The sequence below is a fragment of the Phacochoerus africanus genome, chromosome 1 (genome assembly GCF_016906955.1).
Source record: "Phacochoerus africanus isolate WHEZ1 chromosome 1, ROS_Pafr_v1, whole genome shotgun sequence".
NCBI lineage: Eukaryota > Metazoa > Chordata > Mammalia > Artiodactyla > Suidae > Phacochoerus > Phacochoerus africanus.
This window is the reverse complement of record NC_062544.1, coordinates 114,575,837-114,588,846: the sequence shown is the minus strand read 5'-3', so window position 1 is coordinate 114,588,846 and position 13,010 is coordinate 114,575,837. Positions and strand designations below refer to the sequence as shown.

At 56.4% G+C, this 13,010-nt stretch overlaps 1 protein-coding gene across 4 annotated transcripts in view; it reads left to right on the top strand.

Annotated features, from left to right (window-relative positions):
• The window catches only part of POC1A (POC1 centriolar protein A), an 88,278-nt gene that overhangs the window by 23,382 nt on the left and 51,886 nt on the right, over window positions 1-13,010 (top strand). For all 4 annotated transcript variants that reach the window (XM_047776021.1, XM_047776030.1, XM_047776036.1 and 1 more), the window contains one exon: window positions 8,793-8,926. In XM_047776021.1, coding sequence (XP_047631977.1) covers window positions 8,793-8,926 — 134 coding nt within the window. The remainder of the gene's footprint in view (window positions 1-8,792; window positions 8,927-13,010) is intronic.

Sequence of the window (13,010 nt, the reverse complement as noted above, 5' to 3'; positions counted from 1 at the left end):
GGCATCTGGCTCGTGGCATCGGGGCTGAAATGGGCCTGAGGACAGCCTTGGCCAGCGAGGAGGAGTCCTGGGTCTCTTGGGATGTCTGGGGCGGAGGTTGGTAGTCTATGGCGTGGCTGTCCTGGAACCCTGCCTGGGAGATAGAGCATGGTGCTGCCTAGCATCCACCAGCCCTTATGGTGCCCACTTAGGAGGAGGAAGAGCCTTATGTATGCTGTGGGTCAGATGACAGCTCTTGGTGGGTCTCTGGCCAGGATTTCTCTCAAGGAGCATTTCTCAGGGGCCACCCGTGCCATTCGCCTCTCCCTATAATGGAGGCTCTGTCCTCCAGGGTCATGGTGACAGCCCTTGACCTGTGGTGGAGGGAGAAGGTCTGTCAAAAGAGGTCAGTGTTGGTATTGGTGGGACCAGTCTGGTTCCACAGTGTCCTCCATAGATATGGAGCCATGGGCCCCGGGGCTGTGTTCCCTTATTTAATTGTGGCCTTTGGAAGGCAGGGCAGTTGGCGGTGGACATGGGCTGGTGTCAGACTCCAGGAGGCAGGTGGGGGTGGGATTAGGATGAAGATGGTGAAGGTACTGGGGTATGGAACTGGCCTCAGAGCAGGTGTGGCTGGGCAGAACTGTGAGTCACCTCATTTGTAGGGATGGGGCCCAGGGAGGGGAACTGGAGAGGGGCTACAGGAAGAACTGGGGGTTGTGCAGGAGGCAAAATGAGTGGGCAGACCTGTGGGCTCAGGGCTGAGACCAGGGAGAGTCAGAGCTGGAGTGATTGCTGACTTGGGGCTAAGTTTAAAGTCCATGGGCTCATTTCTAAAATTCACACCTGAAAATGGGAAGGACATACTGCACAGAGATGTGGGGCTTGAGGTTCAGAGCTCTCCCCTTGATACCCACCCCCTGCCAGCACAAACACCAATAGTTCTTCCTCAGACATTTGAGGACAGCATTTTCCTGGGGGTAATCGAGGGAACAGACCTTCCAAGAAGAGGGAGTGGAAATTCCCGTTGTGGCTCAGTGGTAACGACCCCGACTAGTATCCATGAGGACACAGTTTCGATCACTGGCCTCGCTCAGTGGGTTAAGGATCTGGCATTGCTGTGAGCTGTGGGTAGGTCACAGATGCGGCCCAGATCCTGTGTTGCTGTGGCTATAGCATAGGCTGGTGGCTTACAGCTCTGGTTCAGCCCCTACTCTGGGAACTTCCATATGCCGCCGGTGCAGCCCTGGAAAAAAAAAAAAAAGAAGAAAAGGAGGGAGTTGCTCCTGGTCTTGAAAAGCACATGGTGGAGGGTGGCTCCACAGCCAACTGTAACATTCCTGGCCAGTACTTGATTCTTCTGGGCCTCCTGCAGCAATGATAAGGCCTTTTTCATAGGTAGTGTCAGGAAGGTAATGAGTTAGTCCATGTCAAGAATTTAGAGAGTGCCTCACACAAAGTAGGAACCAGGTACAGTGTTAAGGACAATGATGCTAATGCTGCTGAGTCTCAGTCTTGGATTCAGGAGGTCTGGTTTCCCAGCAAGACCAGCCGTGAGCTAAGGCCTGCAGTACTGTATTGCACCACCAGGTGGCAGAGGCCAGCCACTATAACCGGTTCTTTCCTCAACAGGAAGCTCTGGGGTTTGTCATTGTTTGGGACAGAGGCTTCTAGAGCAGATCCCCAAGGGGGGCTGCCCTCTACTTGGAGACCACGTCTCTCCCTCCTTTCCTTCAGTCTTAGAGGCCCTTCTCCTCCTGCTTTGGGCCAGGCCTGGATTGAAGACTGGGTACATTTGCACAGCTGACAGAGGGGAGTGGGGGGAGGCACCAGAGGAGTGATGGGTGGGAAGGTCACTGAGCGAGGGGTCAGGAGGGAGGGCTTGGACAGGGAGAGGTGGGGAGGGAGGGTGACCAGGCAGAGCAGTGCTTAGGAGTGCAGGCTGTTTCCTGTCTGTGAAGGGGTGGCGGTAGTGCGTGCCTTCTGGGGTCTCAGAGGATCTTATGGGAGAATCTACATGGGGATTATAATATAGTACTTGGGACGTGGTTCGTACAACGTAAGTCTTGAGAATCTTTAGGTGATCTCTGAGGGATTGGGAGCTTGGGTTTGGTGTTGGCGGGGTGTAGCGTCACCTACCCATTGAGGAGGGCCTTGAATGCTGTGCTCTAACCCAGGGTCCCAAAGATGCAGCCTGTCTGGAGGTGCTAAGACAGGAATGAAGGGGTGAGAGGGGCATCTGAGAGGACAGCAGTGCTGAGAGCCCTCTTGGATAGGATCCATGTGCCTGGGTGGCTGGTGGGCGTGCTCTCCATGCCCGATGTCATGGCAAGGCTGAGCATCAGAATGGGGCAGGCCTCAGGCCCAGGGGATTGGTTTTGGAGATTGAGTAGTGGCAGAAGCTGATGCTCTGGGGTGGAGGAGCCAGCTGGGCCTGGGGATCTGGGATGCGAGAAGGGTCAAGGCCACATCCTGCATCCCCATGATTGAGAGGCCTTGGGAGAAAAAGGCCCATTAAAGCAGCCAGAGTGAGGGTGGGAGCCCTCTCCCAGCAGTGGAGAGGAGAGCCGGGAAGTGAAGGAAAGTAGAGACTCATGAAGAAGGTAGTCAGGAGGGTGGAGTGATGCAGAGCAGTTGAGAGTAGAGGGTTCTGGAGAGAAGTTCCTGCGGTTCCTGAGGGAGCAGGCTTGGCTATGGGCAGGGAGTGGGAGGTCAGTGACTGGCAGGCCCAGGGAGGTGGTGGGTGACTCAGATGGCATCAGAGGTTGAGTCCTGAGGGGACCTGAAGTGCATGAGGCTGATAGGCTCTGCAGAGAGATTTCAGTTTGTTTTTGCTGCTCTCCTTTCCTCTGGTGACAGAGCCACTCAGCGAGCCTGCAGCATCTTGTTTCTAAGTCAGCCTAATAGAGACCAGAGGCTTTGGGGGGCTGGAGTACCCCATAAATTACTATGTTCCCTCGGAGCTCCCTACCTAGTGCCTGAAATGTGGTAGGTACTCCCAGGGCAGCCAACTTATCCCACCATCTTTAGACTCCTGCTCCAGGGCTCAAGGAGAGCCTGGCGGATCTGAGCTCATTGCTTGGGGGGCACCCCTCACCCTCTGTGCTGGGGAGGGACCTGGTCAGGTCTTCTCAGGTCCACGGCTCCCGTAGAGAGCTCTGTGGTTGAGCCTTCTACCTGAGAGGCTCTCTGAGCACCTGAGTAGCAGCTGTCCCCCCACTCTCAAGAGGGGGATCCCTTTGGAGGCTGATTCCCCAGGAAGGGCTCCCAGTCCCCGGGGAGCAGGCACCTGAGTTGTTTTCTGATCACTAGGAAACCCAGGGGGAGCTTTTTAAGGACAGCGATATCCAGTGTCTCCCTTGATTGGGTTTTAGGTGTGTGTAAGGCTTTGGGGTTCATCTGAGAGAAACTGGTTCATGGTACTGCAGAATGTGGCCAGCTACCTGTGATCTTGCTCCATAGAGGGCACTTCTGGTCCCATGTTGAGTTGTTGGAATCACTTTGGGCTACACCAGGTGGCTGGCATCATTTGTCTCAGGCAAGGAGTTGCTTGCTCCGGCCTATCACTGCAGGGAGCAGTTCTGATTTCCCAATTCAGGAAGGAGTTGGTGTGGCTGCTGGGTCCCTGGGAGTGCCAGTCCCCGTGGAGGTGGGTTAGGCTCCATATGCTCTGAGCCCACGTTAAAACTGTTCAGACATCTGAGCAGCAACCCTGTCCGGAATCATTTAATGTGCTTTGCGGTTTACAGGCATGTGTGGGTCCGTTATCCGGGGACAGGCTTGGATGGTTATCAGTGTTGCTCCCCATTTCACAGATGGGATGTTTGAGGCTTGCCCAGGTCACACAGCTGGGAAGCTGTGGGTTCCCCACACAGTGTTGATTCTGGTCTTTAACTTGCCTGAGGCCCCTGGGAGGGCCTGACTTGGCTATCTCCAGAAACTCCAGTTAGTCCCAGATTCTCTGACCACTGGTCCTTAGTGCAGCCCTGGACCCTTGCCCTGCCCCAGACATGATTGTGGAGGGTTTTTGTTTGTCTGGTTTTTTGTTTTTTGTTTTCTTTTTTTTTTAGGTGGAGGGTTTTAAAGCCTCTGTGTAGCCAACAGAGCAGACCTGCATTCTTCTTGGTGTTTTCGAGACCAAGAGGGTTGATGGGGAGGCGTGCATGGTCCCACCTGATCTGGCCAGCTCAGATCCGCCTTTATATGACATTTGGTAAGGGGAGTGTTGAGTGTCCTTTGCTGCTGGTATCAGAGTACCTTCATTGTATGAACTCATAGCCCCGTGTAAGCCCACAGCCACAGTGTCACTGGTAATGCCAGTTGCATGTCATGAGAGGCCACCCTGGGCAGAGTGAGGCGAGCTGCTTGTGGCAGGGCTCGGTGCTGGTGTGGTCTGCCCCAGAAAGGTACCTCCTGCTTGGGCACCTGGAGTTTCTCTGGGCCGGTTGGGCAGTGGGCCAGGCTTGCTGAGGGTTCTGCAAGCCGAGCTGTGTGGGCAGCATGTATTGTGGGTGCCCAGGTCTCTTAGACCATCTGCTGCCCACAGGCTGTGGCCTGTTCATGGTACTTGGGGGCAGGGTCTTCCTCTTCCTGACATCCTGATGACCTGTGGGATTGTGACATGGTACAACTCTGATCTTGAGTGGAAGTCCCTTGTTTGGATTAGTGGTGGCAGTGGGGTGTAGCCCATAGCCGTGCTGGCACGACCACCTGCCGTCAGCCATCACTCGTTGCTCATCTTTGCCTTGGAGCCAGGCGGACAGCCTACAGCTTTGAGCTTGGTGAAAAGTGGATTGCTCGTGTGTGCCATCACTGTTGAGGGCTGTGTGTTGGGGGCTCATCTCCTTGCGGGGCACCCAGACTTCTGTGGAGGACAGTTGCGCAGGGGTGATTCTTACAATGAGGCCTCCCTGGAACACCCTACCCTGTGTGAAGCCTGAGAGGCTGCCGCAGGCTGGCGGATCTGGTGGGTGAGGCAGGAAGGTGACTGGGGAAAAGTCCTGCCAGGCTGAGCCCTCTTCTGGAGTAAATGGTTCCAGATGTTTCCACCCCAGGCAAGAGGCCTTTGCTATTCCTTCCATTTATTTATTTTTTAATTTTTTTACTTTTTTTTGGCCACCCCGTGGCATATGGAATTCCTGGGCCAGGGATCAGATCTGAGCCACAGTTGCGACCTTAGCTGCAACTGTGGCAATGCTGGGTTCTTTTTTTTTTTTTCCCTCAGAGACCCACTTTATTCAGTTCTGTACACATGGGGACATCCGGCCAGGCCCAACCCACCTTAGCATGTATCATGCTAAGCTGCACTGCCTGTGCCCCTGGACCTCGAGACCGGCCCTCCCCAGCGTCTTGTCCCTCCAGAGTGCCTGAAAGGGACAAGTGAGGGCCTGGCTAGCATCAGCACAAACAAGGAAATAAATAGGTGTTGGGGGAGCCCTATTTGGGGCACGGTTCCCTGTTGCCTTCCTCCTGGCTTTGGCAAGCAGCACCATAAAGCAGTCAGCCTCAGGGTGGCCCCTTCCATGTCAGTGATCCCAGGGCTGCCCTTCACTCAAGAGGGGGCACAGGGTAGGGTGTTTGTTCATCCCCTTCTCTTGGTCCATCTGGGCTCCATATTCATCGTGTCTTGTCCAGAGCCTGTGCTTTCTCCTTTTTACCCTCCTGCATTGTCTTGGTCAGGCAGGGGGTAAGAGGAAATAATGCACCCCCATCAGCTTGCACGCTGCTGGGGCTGGGGGCCTATTGGTGCCATCGGGGATTGCTCCCCTGCAGCTAATCCACTCCAGGGACCGATGGGGCGACATAATTTTGGTGAGAGTCGTCTCCCGCTGCTCCCTATATGCCTGCAGGGGAGGGACAGAAGGAGAGACACCTGGAGTTCCAAAGAGGCTGAAGGGAAGAGGAGAGGGGCATATATTCCTGTGTGTATTCTCAGAGCAGCCTCAGGTAGCTGTGGGTGAGGAGCAGGAGGGGGCCAGGCATTCCCAAGTTGTCCGAGTGCTGAGCAGCGCAGCGCACAGCCTCTGTACTAGCCGTGGGGAGACATGAACACATTTGGGGGAGATGAGGGACCACTCTGTGGGGGTCCCTGCTTCAAGCGCCACACCCCCGTCCCTGGAGTAGAGAGGCACTGCCCTGCCCAGAGCCAACCAGTGGGGAGCGGAGGGCAGAGGGCCAGGGCAGTGTCCCATGGCCAAGTGGGCTGCGGCCCTGTGAATGCCTGATTCTTAATCCACTGTCCCAGTGCTCCCAAGATGCCACTCATCCCGTTGTGCCACAGCAGGAACTCCATACTTATTCCATTTAGAGTGCAGCAGGGCTTCAGGTGCCCTTCCTCTGGGAGGGAGGGAGTTCCCTCCCTTGGGTGGGCTAGACCAGGTGGTAGGCCCTGGCATGGTAGCCACGCCCTGCTGGTGCTGGGTAAGCCCTGGGCTCCCCGAGCTCATCTCCTCTGAACCACCCTGCTGTTGGCTCTTCCCTGCCAGCTTCATCTCTGGTGGAGTGGGGGTGGCATCCATGCCAGCACAGGCTGCCAAGGGCTGCAGAAACAAGAATAGCATGCCCTTCTCCAGGCTCAGGCAGGCAGATGTGCCAGGAGCAGCATTTAAGGAGGCCCAGGGGGAGGTTGGGGAATGGTAAAGGGCACCTGTCTCTCAGAGCTGCCCGGCTGTGGGGCTGAGGGGACAGGGGTGGGAAGGACTCCCCAGGGGATCTCAGTGTTTTGAGCCCCTTTCTCACCCCCCTTCACTGCTGGTGTGGACCAGTGTCCTGGTGAGCACGAGCCTACGCACAGCCCGCCCCTTGGGAATAGGGTGCTGGCTTGCAGCCTGTAGACGCACAACTTAAAGTGCCTGCAGGACCTGGTCTCCCGCCTCCCCAGACCTGACCCACTCTTTTTTGGGGAGGGAAGGATTCGCTTTTTAGCATTTGCTCAGTTGTATAATCACAGTGACTATATTCTGATGGTTAAAAAATATGTTCTGGAAGTACACAGAGTAAAAACTAGAAGTCCCCGATTCCTATCCTCCCTGGAGAGAACCCCTGCTCTCTGTCTGGAGCTTCTCTCCACACCTTCCTGCGGGTCTGCATACATGGGTGTGCCCCTGACATGTGGGGGAGTCAGCATCACACACTCTGTGCCCCTGATGTTCTTTCTGCTGCTGCTTATGGCTGTTGAGTTCCTGCTGGGGCTGGCTATGGCTTATTCCTCTGCTCTCTTTGCCCCCTTTTTGCTAAGCACTGAGGGTGCTGCCCTCTGTCACAGGGCCTCAAGTGTGGGAGGGCATCAGCCTGTGAGGACTCTGTGCTCTGCCTCCAGGAGCCGGTTGTAGAAACCCCATCGGTCCCTCTCCAGGCTGCTTCTTGGAGCTCGTGAAGCTGAGAGAGTGTTACATAAAGGCCTGCTGTCTCCCCTAGGTGTGCTTGGGACATGGATCCGCTGTCCCTGGGCACGTCTGCACATTGGCTAGGCTGGTATCTGAGGGACTCCATGTACCTCCTCAGCTCTGCCGAGGGCTGTTTTGTGGGGGGCTGTGTTTACTGGTCCAGCAATGGTTCCTAGGCTCGCACAGTGCCAGGATGAGGGGTTGGTTTTAGAATTTGCCTTTATGTCTGTGGAATGTTTGACCTGGCAGGGTCGCAGTTATCGTAGGCCAGCTGGTTTCCATCACCAGGTCTGTGGTAGTGGGTGAGAAGGTACCTGGGTCTTCCCCAGCAGCTACTCTAAGAAGTGGTGATGCGGCTGGTCCACATGTTGCTGTCCCCATTTGGCCTGCCTGGACCCAATTCACCCACTCACCCACTGCTTTTGAGTCCCATACAACATCAGGTGCTGAGCCAGGAACCAAGGCCCCAGCACAGCCCCTGGTTGATGGAGCCTAGGGTCTCATGGGTGACCCAGCTGTGAACCCAACTGTGCATAGGTATAAAATCTCTACTGTAAAGAGCCTCATGTTGATTCAGGAGGACACAACAAGGGAGTGGCCCTGCTGGTGAGGTCACAGGAGGCTTCCTTGAGGTGCCTCTGAGCAGAGGGCTTCAGGGTCAAGGGATGAGGTGGGCAAGAGTCTTTCTGGCCCAAGGGGGACAGGAGGTGGGAAGGTCCCACCACTAGGGAGTGGACAGGGTGCGGGGTGGCCAGATCTTGGAGAGCGAGGGATACCAGCATGGATGGTGGGGCTTGGGCTGGAGCAGTGGGGAAGCATCAGGGATGGGCTTGAGCTATTGAGTAGGTAAAGTGGTGGGGCCTGGAGTAGCATGGCATGCCTGGGGCAGCAGAGAGGCATCAGGGCTCCCTTTGTACAGAGGCCTCAAAGGCTTAACCTGGCAGCATCCCCACAGCACCCTAACTTGTGGGTGCTGTGCCATGCAGGAGAAATGGGCTCTGTGTGTCAAAGTGCTCTCTCAGGCTTGCAAAGCAGGCCAGTGGAGGAGGCTAGGGGGGGAAGCCTGGCCTGACTGGCTCCCAAGAGCGCGGCTGAGGGGTGTGGTATTGGCATTTCATAGGTTTTCTTTTTCATTTGATGTCCCTAGAGTAGCAGCATGTAAGACAGAGTGAGCGTTAGATGTGAGCCCTCTGTTGGGCTCTAGCTTGCCTGCATGGTGAGGTGGGAGAGGGGGAGCAATGGCTTGATCCTTGCCACATGCGTTCCCGTCTGCCGGGTGTCTCTGGCTGCCTGCCCTCCTGTCCCTCGCTCGTGCTGCTCTCCTGGGAAGTCTTTGTGGGGCTCCTCACAGCAAGTCGAGTGATGGTGGCCCACCCTCCAGCTTCCCTGGGCCTCCCTGCCCTCGCCTGACTGACGTCCTTCCCCCAGTGCACAGCGCAGCGGTGAACGCCCTCTCCTTCCACCCGTCGGGAAACTACCTGGTCACAGCCTCCAGTGACTCCACCCTGAAGATCCTGGACCTCATGGAGGGCCGGCTGCTCTACACGCTCCACGGGCATCAGGTGAGGCATCGCCTGGGCTGAGTGGCATGGAGTGGGGCGGAGGTGCTGCCTTGAGGCAGCCCTTCCTTGGAGACCAGTGGGAGGGTTTCTGTGGTTCCCTCGCAGCCTGGGCAGTGGGATGAGATGCAGAAACAGGTTTCTGGCCCCTGAGGCCTATGACCTCTGGCAGAAGTGCCAGGTCTGGTGCTGCAGTTGAGGAGGGAGGACAGTTTAGCTGGGTGGAGGGGAGGCCTCTGGATGTGGTTGGCAGCCTTTTCAAAGGGCTGAATGGAATCTGTCCGCAATGACCTCAGGTGTCCCTTGGTCCAGCGGTTGAATGGAGCCTTGGGACCTATGCCCTGAATTGCTATCGGGCCTCCTGGGGCCCTTTGGAGGCAGAAACAACAGGTGTCTCATGGAGGCTGGTGTGAAGGAGGGAAATCTTCCTGCGTGTTCAGCTGGGAATGAATTCCTGGATTAGAATCAAGGGAGAGAAGACTCCTGTCTTAGCAGCTTTCATTGATGTTTCCAGTGCCTGGCTTCCTGGGTGGGCAGTGGGGAGGTGGGCTGCTCGCAGTTCTGCCCTGCAGCTGGCCTGGGTGTGGGCCTTTCACTCCCCTGCCAGGAAGTCGAGTCTGAGCTGTTCCCTGCTGAAGAGAGCGGTCATCCAAGTGACACCTGCTGGGGCATAGTTGCTGCACCCAAGTGGGGCAGGGGGTGAGGAGACCAGAGCTTTTCAGTTGTCCCCTTCCCCACCTGGGAGCAGAAGACAGGCAGGATGGAGGGTGGGGTTGGGCTCTCCAGGGCCGTGGGAGGCCCTGGGGTGCTTGGGTCTCTTGGATCACCAGCCAGGCGTGCCGCGTCTCACCCAGGGCTCTCTGGATCCCACTGCCATCTGAGTTGGAGCACATGGGACTTTGGCCATGGCTTGGGGGGGGCGGCATGGGCCTTTTCTTCTACTTCCTCAGGACCTGGAGGCCACTTGCCCTCAGCCCGTGGTGACCCCTTGTCCTTTCTGTCAGAGACACGTCTGGGTTGCAGGACCAGTGGGCCTGTTTCTGGGGTGGCTGGCACATTTAGGTGCAATGTATGGCCACTGGGCCAGGATGACTGCTGCTAAGGCTATCAGCTCGTGGGGGAGCCACCTTTGTTAGCCCTTTGGCATGTAAGCTATTTAGATTCACACATAGCCAGTTTGGGATCTTCTAACCAGAAGAGCGTTCTAACCAGAAGAGCAACCGTGCGGTTGCTTGTCTGCTGTTGAACCTGGAAATGTGGGAACTAGGCTGAGGGACAGCTGGTGATTTGGGGTGTGGGGGACAGAAAATGGCTCCAGGGATCAGTTCTTCCTCAGGGCACCAGGCTCACAGTGCCCAGAGGAAGGGAGAAGAATGAAGCAAGCTCACCTTTGTTTATCTTGCTGTCTGTTCACCATCTGCTCCACAGCTCACTGGCTGGTCACCAGGGGTATGAAACTGGCTATCATGGTCCTACCCCCTGGGGCTCATGGCCTAGAAAGCAGGGGACTCCCTGGGGATATCGACAGAGCCAGGGTAGCATGAGACGTGTTAGGAAACCAGGGGAGGCAGGTCGAGTTCTGTGTTGTACTGAGAGGGTTGGGTGAAGGAGGCTGAGCCTCTCTCCCCAGCACTGAGGGTGCTGCTCAGATGAAAGTGGGGATCGGAGTGTGAGGCTCAACTTTGTTTCTGTTCCCACCCCCCAAGTTCATATTAAACACAGAAATTGAGATTGCTGTCACCAGGTCTTAGGGAGTTTTCTTCCTAGGGTACCCACAGCCAACCCCACTGTGAGGTGCTATGGGTAGATGCCCTGGGGTGTGGCTTGCTCAGGGTTCCACAGACTGAGTTGGGGAGGAAGGAGCTGGCAGGGTTGCCCTGACTCTGCTCCATTCTTGCACTGGCTTTAATCCTTTACCTCCTCCTGGAGAGCTGAGTCTCTCCCTTTCTCCTCTAACTAAGACCTGTGGTCAGACCACCGTGCACTCACTGGTGGCAGCTCAGTGCTGGCTTCTCCAGCAAGCCACCTGGGCTGACCTGGCCTGCTTCCTTTTCCTCCTCTGCCTCAAGGGCACTTTTTTTTGGGAGGGGGGGTGTCTTCCTAATGACATGGAAGCAGCATCATGATTGAAGAGTCTGGTCTCTGGGCTGATGTCGGGGTGCAAGTGCGTGGTGCATGTGGGGCAACTGCAAAGCCCCTCTGACAGGATTTGCTGTGGCTCCTTGTTGAGAATGGCTCTGCCCCCTGGGTTTGGGACAATCCACAGTCAGCTTTGGTGCTTTCCTGAGGGAGGATAGTGTGGTTGAGCACCCTTGATTGGGCAGTTGTTAAAAGCAGAGCCCACCAGCCGGACCACATAGCTAGTGTAGGTGGACATCTGTGGCCGGGGCGGGAGCAGCTCTCCCCGAGCAGGGAGTTGGGCCTTTGTTGTCACCTGGGGGCCAACAGACTGAAATGATGTCCTTGATTCATGAGGGTTTGTGATATGCTCTCAGGCCAGAGTTGCTCAGCTCTGGGAAGAAGTTCTTTGACACCTTTGTTGACCCCTTTGGAGTACAAATGGCTCCCACCAAGCCCCAGGGAGAGGGCCTGAATCACGGGTTGAGGAGTGGGCTGCAGCACCCCCTGGATGCTCTGTGTGGTGTCTGGTGTTCTTGGACTCCCCTCTCCTGAAGTCCCCTCCCTGCCCCATCCTTCCAGGAAGGTGTGTAGCTGTACTCCCTGGTGGCTAAGGGCCTCATCAAGCACAGCTGCTACCAGCCACTTCCTGAAGCATGTGGCCCAGCTCCTGAGTTGTCCCAGGTGCCAGATATTTTGTTCCACAGATGAGGATGGCAGATTTGAAAGTACCTTCAAGTCCTGGGAACTGAGGCCCAGAAAGCGGTCTGGACTTGTAGGGGGTCTCATGAGCTTAGGCTTGTAGAACTGGGACAAGTACCCACATCTGCAGTTTCCGTTGTACCCACTTAGCTCATGTGTATGGCTTTTAGAAGGTGTTATGATCTCACTCTTGTTTTTAGACCACTGATCTGTGTAGGAGGCCAGCAGGCCTTATGGTTTCTTGTGTCCCAGCCTTGCTGCTAGATGATGCTTTTCTTGTCCAGTAGGAGGGCACCCCACAAAACTGGTCTGAGCTTGGAGGACCTCCTTGTGACCGCCCTCAGGCACAGCCCCGAGGTGGCCGGGGGAGGGCGGACTATTGAGTTGTTCTGCCACACGGAGCAGCAACCCCCTCATGCCTCCAGTTCCACACCTGTGAGAAGGCACAGTGCAGGCCAAGGGCCAGAGGCCAGCTGCGAGGAGCCAGCCACAGGGAGCTGGTGCTAGGGTTAGCCAGACCTTAGCTGGAGAGGGGACTCTGCGTGCACCAGGGAAGTGTTTCTGTGTCCTGCGTGAGAGCCGGGCCTGAGGCAGCCCCACTGGCTGGGGGAATAGTGAAGAAGAGTCAGGGTGGAGGAAGAAGGGTCAGGGAAGGCAGTGCTGTTGGGCAGAAGCTCTACCCAATGAATTGAGGCCAGAAGTCTCCGATTGTCTCCTAAAGGTACAGGCGCGCCAGGCCAGACACATGCTGAGTGCAAAGCTGAGATTGCGATCACCTGAGGTAGCCCGGGTCTGCATGATGGAGCCACTTGCTGGTGCTGAGGACAGCTTGTACCACCAGGAGTCTGACCATGCTGGCAGCTTCATGGTCTCTGGTGTGCAATTGGCCACCCTTCCATCGGCCCATGTGAGGCTGGCTTAATTGTGGGGCTGGGGGCGGACATCAGTTACAAGTTTACTGGAGCCTGAAGGATTCTGGTGCTTCTCTCCTGCAGTGCTGTCTTTGGGACTTGGACTAAAGGGCCATTCATGGGATGTGGCTTGGGACCAAGCGAGGCTCCTGCCCCATGGGAGCTTGACATCTCCCTCACTGTACCCTGGGAACAGCTCCCTGGCTGCTCCCAGGGCCCATGTGGCTCTTTAGAGCTTCCACAGGGTGAGTGTCCCTGAGTGATTTTAGGGGCAGGCCAGAGAGCTGGGCAGACCCTTTGCTGGCTCCAACCCATGTGGGCTCTGGCCCCTCAACTGCCCTGCTGCTCCTCTCTGC